We start from the raw sequence: 22,370 nt of genomic DNA, 5'->3' as shown, positions 1-22,370 counted from the left end.
CCGGGCTGCGCGGCCTGCCGGGCGTGTGAGGCCGGGGCCTGCCCCGGCGAGGGCCTGGCGTGGGTTCACCCCCGCTGCCATGGCGGAGGCGTGGGGCCTGTCAGGACACAGGTTGAACAGCACAGAGCCCTTTTCCCCCCGCGAATCGCCCCTTGGGTGTTTGGCTGCTAAGACTGGCTCAAAGCTCGTTATTGCCGCGCTCTTTGGCTGCAGTAAAGTTGCAAACATTGCGCAAAACCTTCCCCCCCTCCAGCTGTTCCTGTAAAGCCTCGGGCTGCAGGCCGTTCCCCCCGACTGCCCCTCTCTGCAGAGGATCAGCTCCCCTGTTTATTTAAACCCTGCACTCTTCCCTTCCGCTCCACGTGATGCCTTGAGCCAAACATCATTTTAATCACCCCTGGGTTGGCGCTGACTCCGCAGCGCTGGTTGCAACTCCTCCAGCATGATTGTCAGCTTGACGATCTGGGCGCTCGTGATGCTCCCCTTGGGGTTCTGCTGGCCGTCGGCTTTCCAAGAGGTGAGTTTGACCTCCAGAAAATGCAGTTTCCAGGAAGCCTTTTTTATTTCTAGGAAAAAAAAGAAGAGACAACACAACGTGTTCTAAGCCAAAATCCATCAAACCTCACTAATCAAGAAGATAAAGCTGTTTCCTCTGGGTGGCTGTTGTGCAGCCCATGCTTAGTGCAAAAGAAAGCCATGAGAACTTGGCATCGGTACTTGTTGAGTTGTTCGCTGGCGTTCCTTCCAGGTTAGGTTCGGTTAAGCGATAGTCTTGTATCCATTTGTTTTTCTTAAAAAAAAAGTAAAGCTGTTCTTCTTCTTGCAGAAATTTCTCGGCACTTTGGATGCGGAAGATGTTTTCTCTTATTTTGGAACCAGTTCGGTGTCTGATGGTATGCAGGGCTCCTTCCTTCTTGATTCTGGAACACGTCTGTCAGTTTAGTTCTAATCCTGTACATTTGATAATGCTAAGAACACTTATTAACGAACGCTGGTCTGACAAGCATTTAACATTTCTGAGTCACATTATTCAGTGAGGCAATCCATGTTTCAGTGTGAAAGCGGTTGAAGAACTGGGTCAGTATTTAGAATCTGCTGAAGGAGATATGATAAATCTTTTTGCACCTTTCTCCTGCGGTCCTCATTCTCTGTGTTGGTATTTTCTATGAGGTTAACAGATACAGGTCTTCTGAGTGGGAAGCTTTAGACTAAGAATAGCTTTAAATGCACTTGATAATTTTTTTGAAATAAACACGTCGAGAGACTAGTATGCTAGGTCTGGATTGATGGTAGTTCAGAATAAAGATACATTTTAAATTCTCAAATCCTTAAAGCAAGGATATTGTCTACTTGTGCGTTCACCTAGTGCTCATCCCAGTGTCTCTGTCTGGATTAGGATCATTCTCACTCAGTAATACTTAACATCTGAAGAAGTAAAACTGTCTCAGCCTTTGTTAAATGAACTGTTCTCCTTATCGAGAGAGCAAAAGCGCCGATAAATCAGGAGCCAGTTTCAGAGCTGTTGTCTTTTCCCAGTCAGATTATCCTCACTTTGGAATACATGAAAGCATAGAAATTCTTTGACTGTTGACATGATGGCCCCGAAAGGCCACAGTTGTCATTTGGAAAGTATTCTTTCCTAGGGAGATAGGTCATTACATTTGTTTTCTGTGTATCATAATTTCTCATAACTGTTCCCCTTGTTCTGGTCTTGTTTCATTTTTTTCAGTACCTGAGTTTGTTGTCGCTGAGCCAACTTGCCCTTGTAAAGAACGGATTGGGCTGATGTCCTGTCGGATTCAACATTGCTCCATTGAGGCCTGGGGAGAACTCTATGCCTTTGAATTTTTAGAGGACCATGCCCTCCTTTCCTCCTCCTTTGTGAGCAATCAAGTGGTGAACTCTTCCTTTAGCTTACTGAAGCAATTCTCAGGCAACTGCTTTGCAGGTGGAAATCCACTGCAACCTCCCGGGGCTAAGTGTAGAGTCACTTACTGTGAAGGGCAGCTGGTGAGTATGCACTGAACTTATTCTTACAAGCGTTTACAGCCTTTGTAGGTTTGCAGCTTGATGCACCAAACGTGTGAACCATCCATTTAATAAATCTGAGCATTACAAAGGAGAAACAGGAAGGATATGGCACACAGTTCTCCATTGATAGCAAATGTCTTTGGAATAACTCAGAGATGGAATTTCATTTCCTTTAGCAAGGAGTCGTTATTGCAGATGAGGAAAAGATTCATATCAGGCCTGTGAGAAGCAAAGATATAGCCTTGCTGAAAGACCTCGGCTTCTCCAGACCCCACATTCTCTTCAGAAGTGCTGCAAGAGGGGAAAATACAGCAAGAGGTAACGTACATGGAGAGGAAGGCCTGCTTGTTCTGCTTGGAAAAGCTGTCTCCTGGTAGTGGGGTTGCTTGCATGAGCTCGGAGGAAAAATCTGTATCTACAAATACACGAGTATACTTGATAGATGTTTCTCACCTCACTGAGGTGTAACTAGTGTGTTTTCATTTAGGTATTTGTTATTTTGATAGCATAAGCCTGTTATTAAGGGTGCTGGCAAGTGAAAGAAACCAACAGAAGTGGGAAACCTGAGCAAGCAACTGGAGGAGTGGTCTTCCAGTGGGATTATTCTAGTCTTTCAGGACAAGGGAGTGGATCTTTAGGACCTTTTATGTTGTCTTGCATTTTAAACTCCCTGTGTCCCTTTGTGCTGTTCAGCAGGGCGGTTTCCTTCTCGCCTGCAGAAGAGGGCTGAGGGAGCTGTCAAGCATCTGGAGCTGATGGTCATAGCAGGTCCAGATGTTTATTTGTACCACAAAGAGGACACGGAGCGATATATTCTTGCCAACCTGAACATTGTGAGTAGCTTTCTGTTTGGATTGCTCTCCCAGTGTGAGAGCTCACAGTGCCACTGGCTGTGTCACGGGCAGACAGACCTCTGTGAGTGCACTTTCAGAGGTGTCGGTGGTTACCTGCTCCTAGTACAGAGCACTGCTTATGTGCAGGGTGTTCCTCTCTGCTTCTCTTGGCACTGCATGGCAAGCTTTCCCTTGCGCAAGGAGCTGCACAAGGAAAAGTGGATGTTAGAAGCTTTGGGGTTGTAGCTTTAAAGCCCACATAGAAAATGTAGCTCTTCATTTCATTACTAATGTTGTATGTCAGATACGGTAGCAAGAGTTTTATCACCAGAGCCTTGATCGAGTCCCTGTTGCTTTCAGTGAGACTGAACAAGATCCACTGAATTAATCTTACATTTTACATTTCAACATTTTATTTCTATTACAGGATTTCTCTAAATGTCTCCCTTTGCTATTATTAAGAACTTGTTTATGCATTTTCTGTGTGTGTATATTGCAAAAAAGTCTTTAGCATTCACTCCCCTACCCTGTGAAACTGTTTTCCATGTAGATTTTTCTTTCTGCTTCAGAGTATCTGACAAGCCTAACAACAGTTCTCATCTGTTGAGAGATTTATTTACATTTGTAGTGCATACTTTAATGTTGTACTTCCTGGTGATTTTATAGGTGCCCCTTATGGTTACCAGGTGTGTTACCTTTGTAGCGAATGCAGCCCTGTTATTGGGAACAGGTAGTGGCAGTCACTGAGGTGCCTTCTTTATTGAATCGTTTCTGTCTCTTAACAGGGGGCAGAGCTGCTGAGAGATGCCTCACTGGGTGCTCATTTCAGGGTTCATCTTATGCAAATGCTTGTTTTGAGAGAACCAGAGGTAAACGGGGAGGACTATGTTCAAGTGTTGTCCAAGGGGTTGCTAAAAGCTGTATGAAATGTGCAAACATGTGCCTTCACTCTAGGCAGAGGTAAACATCACAACAAATATCACCTCCTCGCTGATCAGCGTTTGTGAGTGGAGCAAGAAGGTCAACCCCCAGAATGACTCTGACCCCCAGCATGCTGACATTGTCCTCTACGTCACCAGGTGCTGAAGCTCCCCTGCCCTGGGAGGGGACTGGAAGCAGGGCTGATGGTGTCCAGCTGTTAGCACAGTGACAGTGATTTGCACTGGGTCTTCCAGCAGCTGGGCATCACAGAGCCTTTGGCAATGGGTTGATTCTCCTGTTGGGGTTGATTCTCCTTGCCCTTAGTGTAACGCAGTTAGTCAGAGGTGCTGTTTCTTCGGTTTCTGAAGGAACTGGAATATTCCCCAAGCACTGACCAGCCAGGCTTGAGCAGACATTATGTGCTTCCAGATCAGCACAGCCAAACCCACTGCAGCTTTTTGTGGGCAGAAAAGTAGAACAGTAACTGGAAGTGAAAACCCACTGGTGTTTTCCATGGAAGATTTCTAGTGCTACTCTGACTCAGACATTTTGTCTGACTTTCAGGCTCCTTGCTCTAAATTGCCTTGGCTAAATTTGTCAAAGGCAAGCTATTCTTGAGTGTAGTGGCTTTGTTTTGGTGCTTTTTCTTCAAAGAGATGACGATAGTGCCCTGTCTTTTGCAAATAGGATTAGGTAATTTTATTGTTTTGCTTGTCTGGGGTCATGGGGGATTTTTTAATGTAGAATCACCACAAATTTTGAACAGTGGACGTTCGTGAGACCCTACTGCTAGCATCTTGCCCCAGGGAGATCCATGTGTCAAAAGAAATGTTAGGTGGCTGGCAAAGTTAGATCAGGAAGGTGCCAATAAATTCAGTTGAATGCCTACACCTGACTTTATTAGCTGCAACGGTTCTTTGCTCTTTCCTCTCTATCTGTCTCCCTTACTTTAGGTTTGACTTGGAGTTACCTGATGGGAACAAGGAGCTACGTGGAGTGACTCAGTTAGGCGGAGTCTGCTCCTCCTCCTGGAGCTGTGTTATTACCCAGGACACCGGCTTTGACCTGGGGGTCACCATAGCCCATGAGATTGGGCACAGGTCAGTAGGAAAGCCCCAGAGCAGCCCAGTATGTTTTATTCAGGTAAAAACATTCCCCAGTTTAAAGGATTCAGAAGAAGGAAAAGGATCTCTTGGCATAACAGGGGGTTTCCTATAGATTATTCAAAACTTTTGGAAAGAGTTCCTTGCTTTTCTTGTATTCCTGCATGCTCTGTGATTATTAGAAGCTGCAAAGAGGAGAGAAAACCTTTGTGACAACAGTAGAAAGAAAGGCTGCAGAGGGAGCTCAGCCCTTGCTTAGAGAAGAAAGGCTCCGAGGGAACCCAGCCCCTGGGTTTTTTCTCCTCGGGCACTGTGCTTTTTCTGTTACAGTCTTGGAATCCCCCATGATGGTGAGGGGAATCGGTGCAGCAGCAGTGGTTACATCATGGGTTCAGCAGGAAACCACAACAGCATTGACCTCGCCTGGTCGCAGTGCAGCCGAGAAGAATTCCTGGCCTTTGTCAGGTAAGGGAATGGTGGAGTTCTGTGTGCCCATGTGGGAGCGTTTCCCTGTGCTGGGAGCTTAGGAGAGGGCAGGGAAAGACAAGGAATAAAATAGGACGTTCTTGGAAAATGAGGAACTGTTAAAAGCTTGGGGTTTCTTTATTTCTTGTCACTTGTGTCTGTTGCTGAGGTTGAACCCAGGTTTGCTTCAAGTAGCTGGAAATTAGTTTGGTTAGTGACTAACATGCCTGGGCTGTGTTGGACTTCTCAGACACTAGCTCAGCCTGGAAATTTTATTTAAAATGTCAGAGCATCTAGTTTTAAACAAGCATTGCAGGCTGTGAGCTGGCTGGGTGAAGAACAGGAATGAGTTTCTGTTATAACTTCAGCAGCAGGGAACTGTGAGCATCTCCAGGCAGCTGCTGCAACTAAATCCATCACAGCCCACAGTAAGCATGTGTTGCCTGGGAAAGCAACAGCCAACTCCCAGAATGAAACTCAGCACAAGTTTGCAAACATGTCATTGTCCTTACTGCCCACAGCTGGGAAAATTATATTTCTTATGTTTCTATCAGCACAGGCCAAACAAACTGCTTAAATGACCTGCCGGACATGGACAGCAGCATCCCAGGATGGAAGCCTGGCTTGTACTATGGAGCAGATGAGCAATGTAAAATAGCCTTTGGGAGTGTTGCCACAGCATGCACCTTTGCTGACAGCAATGTTGTAGGTAGAAAGTCTGTCTGTCTTGCTAGGGGCAGCAGGGAAAGGTTCTGGAACCAAGATTCAGGAAAGGGAGCTGGGGACATTTTTGCTATAAAGGGATGGAAGGTGCTTTCCTGCCACAGATTTCTTGGCAAAGAACAAACCTTCAATGGCTTTAAAAATGCTTCCCTTCTCTCCATCAAGTCCTGCATCTGCATAATTCTCCTTTAAGGTTTGCACAGTACCCAGAGCCTTTTGTCCAAACAGGGGCCTGGCAGTGCTAGTCCTGGGTACGCCTACTCAGGGTCCTGTCTTAGGGAGCTCTTGTTCATTGGATTCCTTCAGCTTCCCCACCGTTGCTCAAGTCCCCGTGTCTGAGAAATGCAGCATGGCTAATAGCTGCCATCAGGATGTGTTTTGTTAATGAGGGAGCACTAAGGTGGGTGAAACTTTAATTGCTTCAGTTGATCATCTTCTGGCATTGCAGCTGGCAGTGATGGTCTTTTGACATGCCCACAACTTTTGCCCAGGAGCAGGAGAAATGAAGGGATTCACTTGCATTGTTGGGTAGCTGTGGGGAAACCAAACATCCAGGACATGCACCATTTAAACGGAGCAGCTTTTGGGACTGCTGTGTTGATGAGCCTCCCTGAACTCCCTAATTTTCTTGTCACACCAGGATGTATGTAAAGTTCTCTCATGCCATGTACAACCAGGAGACAAATCCAGCTGTACTCGGCTTCTTGTTCCCCTCTTGGATGGTACTGAATGTGGGCTCAATAAGGTAAGGAGGCTGCTGATCCAATGATCAGAAGCGGGTGTGGGTGCTATGGAGCTCATTAGACAGCAAGACATTGTCGGTGGCTGAAAGGTACGTGGCACTCACTGCCCCTCAGCCAGGGAGCTAAGGCCAGACACTCCAGTCATAAACCGGTACCAGCTACTCTTGGTGTTGCCACCTTGTCTGTATCTCTGGAGTTGCTTTGCAGTTCTGTAGCCTGATATTTGAGCTCTCCTCAAAGGCTTTGCTTTCCACTTGAAATGACCTATCAGCTCTTTGTTTTAACCCCAACCTCATGTTGGACCATAATTAGGAATGGGACTCTCTTAGGCTCTTGTGGGAAGGTGCCTCATTCATATTGGGATTCTCTGTTACAGTCTGGCCTGCAAAAAGATGGGGACTTGTGCCACCCTTGTAGATCCCAGCCCTGCTGGGTTCACTGGGGTGCTGCTGCCAGTTTTCTATATTCTTGGTTTTAGTGGTGCTCCAAGGGACAGTGCAGCTCTCTGGAAGAACTGAACCCCATGGCTGTAGTCCATGGGCAGTGGTCTGTCTGGAGCCCCTTCTCCTCTTGCTCCCGCAGCTGCGGAGGTGGAGTTGTGATAAGGCAGCGGTTCTGTAACAACCCCAGGTAAGAGGTGGGGAGCTGGGGAGTTTGCAGTGCCTCTTGGCTGATTCAGGGCCGTGGGGTCTGAGTCTTGCTCTTTGCTTGGGGCAAACCTGCCTCTGTTGAGGAGTTCTTCTGTCATTTCCAGGCCTGCTTTTGGGGGGCAGGAATGCCGTGGCGCCAGCATCCAAGTGGAGATGTGCAATACTCAGGTAATGGAGCTCAACACATCTTCTGAGCTTTTTTTGTAACGCTGTTTAACCCTTTGAGAGCTGTATGGTTTGGGACTGTACTTCTCAACAGCTGGCTGCTCTGGGAAGGAGGACTAAAGATCTGGCATACATCTTTAGTCTGACATACAGCCTCCATCTGTCTGACAACAGGAGAGGTATTTGTTCCACTGTGTCTGAAGACAGCAGTCTTATTTAATAGCATTGTTCACATGTAATGAAGCATTTTCTCTATGCTTTCATAGCAGGTCAGACGCTGAGAAAATAGTGACTCACTTAATGATAGTTTTCTTCAGAGGGACATTCTTACATTGTTCCTATTTTCCTTATCCATTTATTTTGTATAAATAGCAAAGATATCAGCTTACAAACACAATTCTCTGCATATCCCGCAGCCTCCCTTTAAAGTGGTTTTCTTTATTTGCAGTTGTTTTGGTGTTTTACTTACCAGCCACTGTTGTCTGCCTTTAGCTAGTGGGTAAAATGCTTCTTGAGACTCTGTGCCTAGTAACTTCCTTTCACTACCCATACAATTCTCTCTGGGATGTAGGCCTGTTTGGTGACCCAGCAGGACTTTATGGCTGAACAATGTGCAGCAACAAATTTAAAGCCACTGTATCTCACTGTAGAAGCCCCATCCTTTTATACCTGGACTTCTGCTGTTGGCTTTGCCAAAGGTAAGGAAAGACTGAGAAACCATGGTTTCTTTGTGAAGGGGAGCGCTCATGGACCTGTCTGTACTTGGAAGTCAAAAGGCCGTTTCAATGATTGTTTTAGTTTTCACGTGAAATCTGGATACTCCTTCTGTTAGATCCTTTTGACTTCTTCCCATTGATGATGGTCAGCCACGTGCCTTTCTGAAAGAGTAACTCCTTCTTCTGTCTGCCTCCTCCAGGGGACATGCTATGCAAGCACATGTGCAGGGCTGTTGAAAAAGAATTCATGGTAAGCCGCGAAGACAGTTTCATAGACGGAACCAGATGTGAGCAGGATGACTCTGAGCGCCACGGGGCTTTCAACCTGTGTGTAATGGGAAGCTGCAGAGTAAGTGACTGGGGAATCCAGGTGAACCTCCGACATGTAATCTGCCCCAAAGGAGTCAGTTTACTAGGAGCAGCGGAAAAAACCACAGTGTCCCAAACAACAGAGCGAGCTCTTCTCAAAAGAAGAGAGTTTTGTTCTTAGCTTATTGGATGGAGTCCAACAAATCTACTGTTCTGTCTGTGCATCCAATGCCAATGCCCTCTAGATAAGACATTCTTCTAATTACGCAGTAAGTACATAAGGCTATTCATCCCTAATCCAAGAAGCAATTGGTTTATGCGTTGGTTGAGGAGACATCAGTAGCTGTTCAGTTTGCATGGTATAAATAGCCCTATAAAATGCTGACTCTGTTGCAGAAAAGTTACATGATTTGGACATACAAGTCAGTGGCAAAATAAGGAGTAAAACCTGGGAATCGTAAGTTGACAAATTGATTGTTGCAGTATCGCTAATCAAAACTGAAGTATAACTCTCTCTTTCTGGATTGGACATGAGAAAGGCATTCTTTCCTGATGAACTTGAATATAACTCCCCTGCGCTGTCTGCATTTTAGTAACTGCTCAATGCTGACCCGGTTATATGTTTTCTGTTGTTTCTTTACATTCCCAGAATACACTTTTAACATTTTATGTTTTTCTCATTATCCTCGTGTTCACAATGTTTTGTAATGCGTTTCCACCTAATGAACAGCAGAGGGTGTAGGCATAATCTATTCTGATTTCTGCTGTTCTTTTGGTGACAGTGATAAATATGTATGTTATGGCAGCATCCAAAGCCTGGGATCAGTGCCTCTAGCATAAATTCAGCAGTTGCACATGTTTTGCTGCTAAGCCTGCTGAGATCCTCCTGTAGCTTTGTGTAAATTAGTCTTGTTCGTGGGAATGAGGATAGAATCTCTTTTCTGAGCTCCATGGGGTTGAAGGCCAGGCTGAAGGATGTGAGCTAGGTTTGGGTTTGGGGAGCTAAAGATGCCTTTAGAACCTGCCATTCATGTTTACTGTTCTCCTGGGCTGCTTTTTTTTTTTTTTTTTTTTTTTTTTTTAACTCCCCCCTCCAGACAGAAAGAGTTCATAGAAGAGGGGGAGTGCAGAGCCTTTGTTTTAGGTCACAGGAGAAATCTTTCTGAGCTGCTTCTTATGGGAAAGAAAATGTCACACATTTCTTAGCTGAGAGCACAAATGAAACTTGTGCTCTCAGCTAAGACTTTCCAATCCCTGGCTTTGCATACTGCTGTACAGTGGTAGATCTAGGTCCAAATGCATTTTTGTCTATGTTGTCGTCTTAAATTCAAATTACAAATGAAAAAGGCAGTTTCAGGAACTCAGGCAATGTTGCTTTCATTCATTTGTTTTCTTCTTAGAATAGGCAAATCTTGACAGACTCTTCTCTTTGCTCAGACATTCGGGTGTGATGGCCAGATGGACTCCAAAAAGATAACGGACTCTTGCAAGGTCTGTGGGGGTGATAATACCACTTGCACCAAAGTGAGTGGATCTTACACAGAAGGAAAAGCTAAAGGTGTGTAGTCCTCACCTTCAGGCTCAACATTATGGTACTGTTTGTATGCTGCATGTTTGTATGCATATTCAGTGTTCATAATCTTCTGTATGTGACTTCTTGTTTCTGCTTCTGCTGGATTTTATTTTATGGAGGACATGGCAATGGAGTTTGGGTAGTCAACAGAGAAGGCAGCTAAGATCTCTAGCAGGGAGGTAGCTGTTTTGTAGGCAGAGTGACTTTTTTGGTCATAGTTTGTCTCTGGACATGGGCCAGAAATGTAGCCATTTGGGAAGTCCAGCAAATTACTGCGAGCTGGGGGCTGTGTCAGATGCTTCCTGAGGTGTTAAACATCCATTTGGGAACTGATCTGACTCTTGCAGTATCACGTATAGCTATTAGCGGAGAACATAAAAAGAACAAAAGAAAGATGAGAACAGGACACAGAATTCAGTTCAGTTTTGTTTGCTGTATTCACCATCGCTATGTTCAAGCCAAGCTGATAGAACTAAGGTCAGTGTGAATTTAGCCTGCTGGCTATCAGTGTTGTGACCTTATTTTTTTTTATATTAGCTATATAACCCCTGTCTGCAATTAAGCTTTGTTGCTGCTTGTGAGGCTTGTCCTCCAATGGTTAGTGTGCTACTAAGGCCAAGAGGGGTTGATTTGTAATCCCCAGCCTTTTTGACAGAGGTACAGTAATGGAAGGTGACCATATCTTCTTTCTTTCCATCCTTCCAGAGTACGTTACATTTCTGTCCCTGCCTTATAACACCACCTTGGTCCATGTTACCAACCGGAGACCACTCTTCACACATTTGGGTGAGTTGAATGAAAAGGAGAAGAGGGACTACAGGCTGGGCTAAAACAAGCTTGTAAAAACAAGAAAATAGTTTGGGAGGAAAGTTCTTGATGATGCAATTTGTTTGTGGGATGCTTTCCAGTGGGAAGCGGTAGAAGCCGTGCTTTTTGGGATGCCCAACTTAGATAAAACTGATTTCTAGCAAATGGGCAGCCTGTAGCTGCCAGAACCAGGGGATCCTGGTGATCCCATCATATCTCTCAACCTCACTGCTACTTTTGCTCCTCTAGCTGTGAAGGTTAAAGGAGAGTATGTGGTTGCTGGAAAAGGAAACATCTCGCTGAATGTCACCTATCCGTCGGTTCTGGAGGACAGCCAGATCAAATACAAAGTGTTTCTCACCAAGGACAACATGCCAAGCCTGGAGGAAGTCCATGTGGATGGGCCAACACAAGAAGAAATTGAAATACAGGTAAATAAAAACAGCACAGTTGGAAAGGGGCCAGTCAGAACTGGCCAGGCTGAGTTTGTGTAGCTCTGCTGCAGTGCAGAATCCAGGCGTAGCAGGCTTTGTGTCCAAGGCCAGTGGAGATGGTGTTCACTAAGAGCAATGGTGTTGCTCTTCTTGGGAAAGGTTGAGGGCTGGCTGCCTACAGGCTTTCTGCAGGTCTGGGGGATGGTTGTTTGGGGAAAAGCATACAGAGTTAAACCTTTTGCTTGGCTTAATCTTTTTTCAGTGTCCTGTGCACAGAATTCACAGGGTGAGTACTCTGACTGCATCTGGCAAGAATTGAGAGTCATAGCATTGAGGCTCAGGATTGGATGGAAAAAAGGGGGACTAGCTTCTCTTATCTCTGTCCTAAGAAATGAGTCTGAGTTGATTTGTGCACTGACCACAACTTTTTCCTTCACCAGGTCTATCGAAGGTATGCAAAAGAATATGGCAATGCCACCAACCCAGACATCACCTTCAGCTACTTTGTCCCCAAAGATAATCTGACGTATATGTGGATTCCTCAGCCCGGGCCATGTTCAGTGACCTGTGGGGAAGGTGAGGCAGCGGTACTCAATCTTTACTTTTTATGGAGATCTGGGCAGACTTCTAGTTTGGCTGGCTGGTAATCACCCAGACCTTTACTCCGTGGGCTCTCCTGGGCTGACTGAAAGAAATGTGGCATCAGCGACAGATACTTGATTAGAACTTATTAAACAACTGAACTGAATTTAAAAGCAAATTGCTGGAAGTGAGCTGCAGTTGCCAGTGTTAAACTGAACCAAAGAAAAGAGTGGTACAGCTTTTGAATTAAATTAGCAAATCAGCAAATGAGCTGAATCATCAAAATGATAGTGAAAACGTTTGATCGTGAAGAGGATTTTTAAATAGGTTTTAACTGAACTTTTGGGTTTAAGACTAAATAATTTTCTCAGATTTTTCAAAGTTATTGAAGACTGTAATTTGAAGTTGGCTCAACATCAAAAGTCTGAGACCAAAGTGGTATCTAGTGTCTAACTAAAGCCTCAGGGCTAATTATGAAACTTCCTTCTTAGAATTCTTTTCCTGTGCCATGGCTAATCCTTTCTGTCTCCCTGAAGAAATCATAATGCAGATTGTAACAGATCACTCTGGTAGACGGTCTGACATCTTGTTTACCAGATAATACAGAAGACACTGGCACATCTCTATAGTTTTATGACAAGGATTTAGAAAATACATTAATGAATACTTACGGAAGTCAATCTATAGGACTAGTTATGTCTGGAGAGCTTTTCTCCAGCGGATTCCCCAGGTGAACTGCTTGCTGAAACCCTGAACTCAAAACACTCTAGGGCTTCCCAGCTAATGCAGTCACAAACAAAAAAATGAGAAAGCTGGGACTTAAAATAACTGAAAGTTGAGAATCTGAGCTGAAGTTTCATCTTGAGAGCTGAAAGTGATGCTCAGGCCCTCCTTACAAATAGACATTATTTAAAAACAAGGAGAGTAGTGAAAAGATAACATTGCTGATTGATTCTTGACATTTGCTTCTCAGAGTCATGCTCTTTGAGATTCAGGAATGCCTGTCTCTCTTTATGGGTAGCTCATTCACTGCAAAGGAGACTCTTTACAGCTTTGCTTGTAACTTTTTTGAGTTTGGATTTTCACCCACTTTACCTGTTAGGTTCAGTATTGTTGAAAATCTTGTTTATAGCTGTAGCTTATGAGTATTTCATTTCTTGCATGCCACAGGCACTGCAAGTCTGCAGTTTCTCTCCCAGTACCTCTAGTCTAGTTTTGGATATTGATGATCACTTTGAGGACATTGGCACGATGCTGTCTGGGTACAAAGGCTGTGTGATGATACTACATGATTAGTTCTACAGAAAGTCATTTAAAAATGGCTGACTGCTAGAGCTTATTTTCAGCAACCTATCCCTCATCAGTCAGACATCAAGATCATTAGAAGTAATTGGGACCAAATTATGATTGATATCCTTGTTCTTGCAAACAGGCAGTTTAGAGCAATCTTTCCATTTTGGCAGTGGATTATCCATCAAACTTCTCATCTTTTGGGTGTTGTCGTGGTTTAACCCCAGCCAGCAACTCAGCACCACACAGCCGCTCGCTCACTCCCCCCCGGTGGGATGGGGGAGAGAATTGGAAGGGTAAAAGTGAGAAAACTCATGGGTTGAGATAAAGACAGTTTAATAGGGAAAGCAAAAGCCATGCACTCAAACAAAGCAAAGCAAGGAATTCGTTCACTCCTTCCCATGGGCAGGCAGGTGTTCAGCCATCTCCAGGAAAGCAGGGCTCCATCACGCATGACAGTGACTTGGGAAGACAAACGCCATCACTCCAAACATCCCCCCGCTTCCTTCTTCTTCCCTCAACTTTATACGCTGGGCATGACGCCATACGGGATGGAATAGCCCTTTGGGCAGTTGGGGTCAGCTGTCCCGGCTGTGTCCCCTCCTGACTTCTTGTGCACCTGGCAGAGCATGGGAAGCTGAAAAGTCCTTGATTTAGTATAAGCACTACTTAGCAACAACTAAAACATCTCTGTATTATCAATACTGTTTCCAGCACAAACCAAAACACCAGCCCCATACTAGCTACTGTAAAGAAAATCAACTCTATCCCAGCCAAAACCGGCACAGGTGTTCATCTTGGAAAGTCACTTTAAAACTCTCAAGGAAAAGTTCTATCAGAAAGAAGGGGTTTGTGTGTTTATAGAAAATCTGTGTTCCCAAATATGCCATTTTCCTACACAGATGATTTGAGTAAAGCAAAATTACTGCATCCTCCTAGCATGAAAGAGGTGAACCGTTCACTTTGTTTATAACTTCCTTTCCTTTTCCTTTTGTAACCCAGGGATGCAACCAGTGGATCATGTGTGCTTTGACCAGACAAAGAATGAAATAACAGAGGATCAGTGGTGTCTGGAGCTCCCACAGCCCCTTTCAGAGCATAAGCCCTGTGCCATGGAGCCATGCCTGTACAGGTTGGTGTTCCTGGAAGCTCAGCTGAATTCTTGCTTCGCTTGTCCTTTCTCTGTTAGCTAACCCAGTCTCTGCAGTCTCATTTGCATTGTGCAAGGTGACAAAAAAGGAGAGGTATGAAGTAGCTTCTTCCTAATTATAATGGCGTAGCAGATCCCAAACCATGTTCTGTCTTTCCTGGTCCCGTGAGGTAATTGAGATGTCAGCTGAATGAATGGGACATAGTGCTTCCAATATTTTACAGTAGTCTGCTAAATGAAAATACTTTGAGGGCGTGGCCAGAAGAAGATGTGTGCTCACATCCTTTCCAAGACTGTGCCAACAAAGATTTGATCTTACTCTGGAGGAGACCCTTGTGTTAGTCAGACTGGAAAGAGGACCAGTTGCCCAGCCTGCCCAGACATTGATCTCATAGACATTTTAGTGTTTAATAAAAAGTGATTACACTGTGAACTATAGCTCTTTCGCTTAGGTGCTTTTAGGCCTAGAGAGCTGTCAGTGCAAGGACTTAAATTTCCAGCAGTTGTTCTCTCAATCACATCCAGACAAGGCTCTTGAAATAGGGAAGCTGAATACTCTGTACGACCCATTTCTGTAATCAGTGGCATGAGTAATAAACCTCCATGATCCAGATGAGAAATAGGGTGATACAATTACTTCCCATTTAGGTGGAAGATATCTCAGATAGATGAATGCTCTGCTGTCTGTGGAACTGGAGTTGCCCAGCAGAATCTGACCTGTGTTCAGTTTCGTGATGGATTGGAGACTGTTGTGGATGACAGCTTGTGCCCAGCAGAAGAAAAACCCCTCTCCGCTGTGCCGTGTGTGGTTAATGTCTGCTCTTTAGGCTGGGACAAAGTGAGTTTACTGGCTTGGCTTACTTCAGGAGCCTCACTGGGAGCTTTGCACTTGTGACCCACAGGAGGCTACCAGTTAAGAACCACCACCTTACTACTGGAGTCTGGGAGGGTGGTTTACATGAAGGAGGTCTGCCCAGTTAAAGGTTCATCCTGTCACTTTAGACAGCTCTGTGCCTCTTAATTTATGCTGCTGGATTCATCAATTCATAGTCATGGTTTGTTTAGGGCAGCTGTTGGCTATGTTCCTCCTTCATTTCTCCTCGCAGAGTCCAACAAAATCAGAAACAGAAATAACCCCTGGTCCACTAGGAAATACCTCACTGGCAAACAGAGAGGTTCTGACATGGTAGGGAGCATTGCAAGCAGGGAGGAGGGCTTCTCAGCACAGGATCACTGGTCCAAACCCGTATAGGGGAGCCACTGCCAGGTTTACATTTACAGATGGGGAATATACTGCTTTAGGTATCTCCAGTCTCAGGTATCTCTCTTCAGGTAGCGTGAATTAGGAGGGGTCTTGGCTGATGGATGTCCTTAGCTATTCCTGATATTTATATGTTCTGCAAAAATGGAGAAAGTGCTTAAATGTGCCTCTTTCTTCAGTGACAGCAAATATGTTGTAGGCTTGATCTGGCAGTATCCCCCAGATTCATTAGATCAGGACTGGTGTGGAAAGCAGGTGCCAATGTCAGTCTGGGTCTTTTTGCTCTGTTCTGAGGAGGAAGATGCACACTTACTTCAGACTTCGGAGTTACTTGGGCATATCCAGCTGGAAAATCGGACTGTATATGTCTGGAGCCCTCTAGCTGGAGAGTGTTCCGTCTCCTGTGGTAGAGGTGAGATCTTTCAGCACTGCAGGGAAATGTTACTTGGCTGTAGGTGTGAGCTTAGTGCCTAGGAACCTCAGGGACCTGGTCTTTTCCCCTCTACAGTTCTAAGTGCATGTGTAGCGTGGTCACAATTTTTTTGAGTCTGGAAGAGGCAAGGTGGCCTGGCTCGGACAGGGAATAGTTTAGAGGCCTGGCTGGCTGGTGCTGTGCTTCACAGCTGGGGGGGATGAGTGCAATAAGGGTGCCTGGGGCTTGGGCAGAGTTTGCTTGTTTTGTACGTGCAGATGTGACTGACACTGCTTGGCTTATTTTCAACCCTTGCATGCATGCCATGCAGTAAGATCGTTTCCCTTTCTAGGTAAGACTCAGCTACAGTATGTATGTGTGGCTTTTGACACCAGAGAAGAAACCCAAGAAGAAAACTGTCATCCAGGGCCAAAGCCAGAGAGCAGGATGGAAGTCTGCGATCTCAGTCCCTGCCCACCAAGGTAAAGCAGTTACCAGGAGACAACGAGCCAGTGAGAGGTCTTTCCTTCCTCTCTAACTCCAGGGACATGATAAAGTAAGGGTCAGGCTACTTTGAGGATGTTATCTTCCTCTCCCCTTGTTTGAAAGCACAGCCAGCTGCAAAAACAGTAGCACTGATCCATACTAAGAAAACTAACAGAGTCTTTCCTGGGCTGGTATATTCTCAAGCAGAACTAAGTCCAGTCTCAAGCAGAACTAAGCTATCCAGTCTTTAGAGTTTGAGTCCAGGGAAAAACTGAAAACCTCTTGATCCCTTATTACCCTGGGGAAGTAGGAACAAATCCATAACTGCAAAAGGTGGTGACACATTTGCCAGCTGCAGTTTCCACATAGCATCAAGGAGAGCAGCTAGAATTAAATGCTCTAAGAATCTGGAATAGCTTCTCTGAGAACTGTAGGAAATTGATTGCACTTTCCTTAGGATTTATGGTATTGCAGACTGCACTCAGTGGGGTGACTGCTGATCTCTCAAACATGAGCCAGTGTGTATGTGTGCATTAGCAGAATTCCAGTTGTGCATTAGCAGAATTCTAGTTGTACTTCCATAGACTGGTTGGATTTAAATGCAGTGAAGCCAGGTGACAGCTGGAGGTACTCAGTGATGGCTGCGTTATTCCCAGGTGGCATTACAAAATGGGCTCACGCAGTGTAAGCTGTGGAGGAGGTGTGATGCACAAGGTCCTCTACTGTGCAAGGGGGACTGGGGAGAAGGCAGGAGAGATAGTGGCAGACACCCAGTGTGATGGTTTGCCTTGCCCAGAGGAGCAGGAGCCATGTAATTTGGAGCTGTGCCCTCCGAGGTCAAAATGGCCACATGGGCCACAAGAGCGTGCACTGGGGAAGAGCGGTTGTCCATGCACATGTACGGTGTGATCTAGGATATGGCTCGGGGTTGATAAATGGGGCAGAGCTTGCTCTGCCCTATTTGCTGTGGGACTGGAAAGCCACTGGCATCTGAACTTTTTTTACGTGCTACAGGATGCTGCTCCCAGGATGAAATACCCTGGGTCGGTTTCTGATCTGTCTGTTCAGAGTGGTGTGCGTTTTGGAGGGAGATAAGATTGTTTTTGCAGTTAAGCCTGTGTGTGTCACCCTGGGGAAGACTGTGATGGACACAGAGTAAGACTCAATGTATATTTTGAGTCTGTGGGCTTCTTGCAAAATGTGAATGCCCTTTGTTTGGGTCCAACTCCAAACCTGCTCCAGACTGCCCAGCCTTGTTTCGAAGGCTGCCTTCTAAGTACCATAGGCAGCAAAGCGTGTGAGGCGGAGGGGTGAAGAAAGCTGCTGAGAAGCAGAAGGGGGGAAGGATGAGGGAGTTGCAGTGCATTTTCTACAGTGAGAGATAGTAGAGGGTGGGGATTCATCACTAACTTAATTCTTCTCCTCCATGTCCTCTGTCAGATGGAAGGTAACCCCGGCTGGCCCCTGTTCCTCCAGCTGTGGGCTTGGCTTAGCTGTTCAGCTGGTCACCTGTGTGCAGATTCGCCAAGGCAAGGAGATTTTGCTGGAGGAGCGTTTCTGTCCCGTGGCAGAGAAGCCCCTTACCAGCGTCCCCTGTGTCATCCGAATGTGCTCTTATGAATGGAGCTTCAGCGAGTGGACAGAGGTATTTGCGCCTGTTCAGATGCAGCACTTGGTGTCTAGTGCAGCGGTTTTATAGCCATTCACTTCCCTAAAGCATACAGGGAAGAAATACCACTTCTGCCTTGTATATTTACCTCCCACAGAAATGCTAAACTCTTTCTAGGGATGTCTTCCATCCTTTCCACTGCCCTGTGTTTAGCAGCCATAGGTCTGCTTCCCACCTTTCTCAGCTAAGGTTTTGGCTGCAGTTTAAAAATGGTCCTTGGCATGTTTTCTTGTGGAATGCAGATCTTTTCAGATTTTTTAGGAAGTCGTTCTGCAATTCAAATATATAGTTTGGAAGATCCCCAGGGAGGTGGGCTATGTTATAGCTGATGAAACTAGAGCACTGAAAGGGCAAGTGATGGAACAGCATCAGTGAACAAAAGATCAACCCCACAGATCACGCCTGAGCCAATAAATGTATTTATTTCTAAATACCAACTGAAACACATGTATAAAGGCCTGTGGGTTTCTTCCTCTGCAGTGTTCAACTTCATGTGGGAATGGCATTCAGACACGGCAGGATTTCTGCCTCAACCCGCTAACCCGTAAGCACGTGAACCCCATCTTCTGCAGGCGCTTCCCCAAGGCCATTGTGGTACGTGGCTGCTCCGCAGGGCCCTGTCCTGAGCAGGCGGTGGGGACCGGGTCCCGTGGAGCAGAACTGCAGACAGTGACACCAGCCACGCATCTGACAACAGCTGCAGCTGCCAAAGAGGCGAGATACAAGGACCTGAATCTTCCTCCATCTGCTGTGCCAGCTGTGCCTCAGGAACAGACAAAGACCAGTGGAGGTGAGGAGGACACTACCAAAAGGCAGAGATAGGTGCTTACTGCGTGCAGCTGGGTTGTGGTGACCCTGCTGCCATACAGGGACAGGAGCATGGGAGGGAGTACTTCTGGTTGGGAGGGACAACATGCTGTTCCTTCCAGCATGCCATGAGCTGTCCATGTTATCTGAGCTAGGAACAATGACTCCCTTCCCTGGGCTTCCCAAAGCTCTTCTGACTTGGGACTCCTGGGACAACAGCTGACTCTTCCTGTGCTTTACCCTGAAGGTGTGCACTTGTCTGTTCGTTGTGCCGCGAAGGGAATGGGGGCTGTTTTTCAGCAGCTGTAGTTCCTTCTGGATGTGTTTCTCATCTGTCTCTGCTGTACAGGTGTCTGTGGAAAGCTCTTTCTTAATGCCACTGGGGTCATCAACATGACGGGTGTAGAGAGCAGCGACTGCACTGTGGCCATCGGACGTCCTCTCAGGGAGGAGATAACAGTCAGCATCCTGGAGAGCTCCCTCAACTGCAGTGCAGGTACTGCCCAGGGCGTGCTGGGGACTAGCCCGGCCCTTTGGGAAATCTGCACCTCTTTTGCCCGTGTGCTTTTGGTGCCCTGAAAGGTTCTTGCTGCCTTGGAGCCTGTGTAATCTCTGAAGCCATTTTAGAAGTTTTTCTGTCCCACCAAGTCGTTGCCAGATGGGACTAAATGAAGATGATGCCATTCCTCCCCCTACATAATGGTTTCTGACCTGTTTTGTTGATAGATATGAGATGAAAGGATTTTATGGGGTTAAAGAAGCTGCTTGCTTTGACCTGTTGTAAACTCTCTCTGTAATATACCCTCTTGCTGGAATCAGTACAGTTAGATTAGTTAACTGGACTTTTTTCATGACAGATTTTGATAAGATGGGGACAAGATGCAGAAATTACTTGATTCCAGACCTATATAAGATAGGTTGTGGCCTTTTACTTGAAGTAAAAGTGTTTCTAGTCCCTGTGCTCATCTATTCCAGGTGAGGTAGTGCTGTTTTCTGGGCGAATGATGTGGCGGACAGGCTGCAGGAAGCTCCCTTTGTCACTGATAAATTCCAGAACGAACACACTGATTGTGAAACAGCGTGTTTTCCTGCCAGGAAATGGGGTCATTCTTCAGTACAACAGCAGAACTGCAACTAAAAAATATTACCAAGGTACCTTACTGAAAGCTTTGCTATTGCTTTAGATTAAGGCACCCATGACAAGGCCCACAGAGTTCCATGGATCATGGTTGCCCATGGAAATCTGTGGAAACCTTGCTTCATTTTTAGCAGCTAAGCCCCTTCTTGAGGAGTGTTGGAATTAATAGTACTTGTGGACTACCCCTCCGTTTTAAAGGCAAGCCCCCTGCAGGTGTTTGCTGATGCTTGGAGGTTCCCAGATGAAAATCCTTAGAGAAACTTTTCTGCCTGTGTTTAATTTAAATGATTTCTTGGAGATGCTGGACACTTCTCTAAATCATTTTCTTTTCTGCTCCCTTTCCCCCTCTCAGACTGTGACAAGCAGCTGTTTGGTCCCCAAGGTGAAATAGTGAATCCTGTGCAATTGCCTGATGACAGGCAAGAAGTAGTGTGTCGGACCTTCATCAATGTGGCTCCTCGGCATCGCATAGCTATCCGCGCCCTATATATTGACCTGGGCAATGAGAGCAACCAAACACATTTTAATTACATCCTGGTGAGTCAGAAACCTAACGGGGATGATTTGGATGGGAACGGACCCATCTCCTCATCAGAAATTTCCATCCAGATGCAAAGTTCAATCACAAATCCTAGAGGGTCAGACTCTGATCTCTGTTACGTAGACGTAGATGTGAATGAGCACTACTGATGTCTACTGTATTTCTTCTAACCTTTGTATAGGGCAGCTTTTCCCCCTGAGTGACCAATTTGCAAGTCCCCAGTATTTTGTGGGTACTTCACTTGTAGGCTGCTATGATCTAATGGTTTGGTCTTTATGCAGGTCCGTGATGTAAGCACCATGAAGACGATGGTGTTCCATGGGAAACAACAATTCTTCTGGCAATCAACAGGAAGCCAAGCTGAAATTGAATTTCATGAAAATGTTAAGGATCACCGAACCAGTTTCTGGGCTGAATATCGTGCTATTGAGCCCAAATGAAAGGGGCCAGGACCACTGCACTGAGAAAGGCCGTGGTCCAGTTAGTCACTGCTGCCTGTTCACTGCTCGAGGTCACATGAGTCATTTAATCTTTTTGAAACTGCTTCCCCATCTATTGAGTAAGAACAATAATATCTACTGACTCCTTTGGGATCTCAGTTAATATTTATAAAGGTTATGCAAAAGACATGTAACTACCAAATATTTACAAATAGTCCTCATACGGATTTTCTGTCGGTGTTGATTGGTATTAATGCAGTTTACATGTCTGCAGTTAGTGATTTGGACACTGAAGTCTTGGGGTCCTGCTTCTGTAATACGCTGTGACCTTTTAGGATAGTAATTTAATTTCTCAGTGGCTCAGTGTCCCATTACAAACCTCTGTATACCACAAGTAGCTACGATTATGGTTTAGCCATTAAGTTCACTCTCCTGCAGTGTAAATGCCCCTTAAAACTGAGGCCGTTGAAATTCTGGAAATGTTATAAAGAAGGCAAAGATATGTATGAGGACGAACTGCTAGCACAAGAAGACTAAAGACATGTGTGAGGGCAAGACAGTTTCTTTGCCCAGGAGGGCAGTGCAGTTCTAGGACAGGTCACTCGGAAAGCTTGGATGTTTTCAGGATTTGGCTAGACCGAGGCACTGCTGACCTGGTCAAGCCCTCGTGACAGCGGGCTTTATATGGGAGGACTAAATGACATCCAGGGGTCCCTCCCCAGCCACCCCTCCTGTGGTTCTACTATTATGTATCTGATAGTGATACCAGTACTTCTTTTCTATGGGAAAATAAAAGAATTCTGTCTCTTAATTATGCGTTTGGTGCCAAGATGTATTTACTCAGATAAGAACAGTAGCTGTGCTATTAATCTGCTTGTATCTTCATCTCACAGGAACTGTGCAATGAGAGATTGTTGAGACTGCATGATACAAGTTGTAGTAGGAAGGGTATTTTAGAGCAGTGACAAATATTCACTCAAGTTTGATTTCAGTACATTTTTCAGGTTGTTTTTATTTAATATCTTGAACATTGGACCATGCTTTGGTCCCAATCTGTCGTCATCCTCAAAATCACAATATACTGCTTAAGGGGTCTTTTCCGCACCTGGAGCCTGGCTGGA

General features: G+C 45.5%; 1 protein-coding gene across 5 annotated transcripts; it reads left to right on the top strand.

The window, feature by feature from the left end:
* Window positions 1-7: 7 nt before the first annotated feature.
* Window positions 8-22,021, top strand: ADAMTS13 (ADAM metallopeptidase with thrombospondin type 1 motif 13). 5 transcript variants are annotated; one of them, XM_072882698.1, is made up of 29 exons: window positions 8-517; window positions 827-893; window positions 1,730-2,010; window positions 2,208-2,349; window positions 2,728-2,864; window positions 3,650-3,733; window positions 3,819-3,943; window positions 4,739-4,885; window positions 5,219-5,353; window positions 5,908-6,058; window positions 6,717-6,821; window positions 7,298-7,449; window positions 7,574-7,637; window positions 8,206-8,332; window positions 8,551-8,699; window positions 10,097-10,217; window positions 10,938-11,018; window positions 11,289-11,470; window positions 11,914-12,049; window positions 14,348-14,477; window positions 15,144-15,333; window positions 16,051-16,168; window positions 16,521-16,650; window positions 18,095-18,299; window positions 18,804-19,113; window positions 19,480-19,626; window positions 20,106-20,282; window positions 20,621-20,805; window positions 21,091-22,021. In XM_072882698.1, exons 1-29 carry the CDS (start codon window positions 443-445, stop codon window positions 21,247-21,249), a joined length of 4,212 nt encoding a protein of 1,403 aa, XP_072738799.1. In that variant the 5' UTR covers window positions 8-442; the 3' UTR covers window positions 21,250-22,021. The 5 variants fall into 5 exon arrangements, 4 of the variants coding, with proteins under 4 accessions (XP_072738799.1, XP_072738800.1, XP_072738798.1 ...); XM_072882699.1 differs by having other exon boundaries at window positions 2,725-2,864; window positions 16,054-16,168; XM_072882697.1 differs by having other exon boundaries at window positions 2,725-2,864.
* Window positions 22,022-22,370: the final 349 nt, after the last annotated feature.

Source organism: Ciconia boyciana, chromosome 18 (assembly GCF_034638445.1).
Source record: "Ciconia boyciana chromosome 18, ASM3463844v1, whole genome shotgun sequence".
NCBI lineage: Eukaryota > Metazoa > Chordata > Aves > Ciconiiformes > Ciconiidae > Ciconia > Ciconia boyciana.
This window is presented reverse-complemented; position numbering and strand designations above follow the sequence as displayed.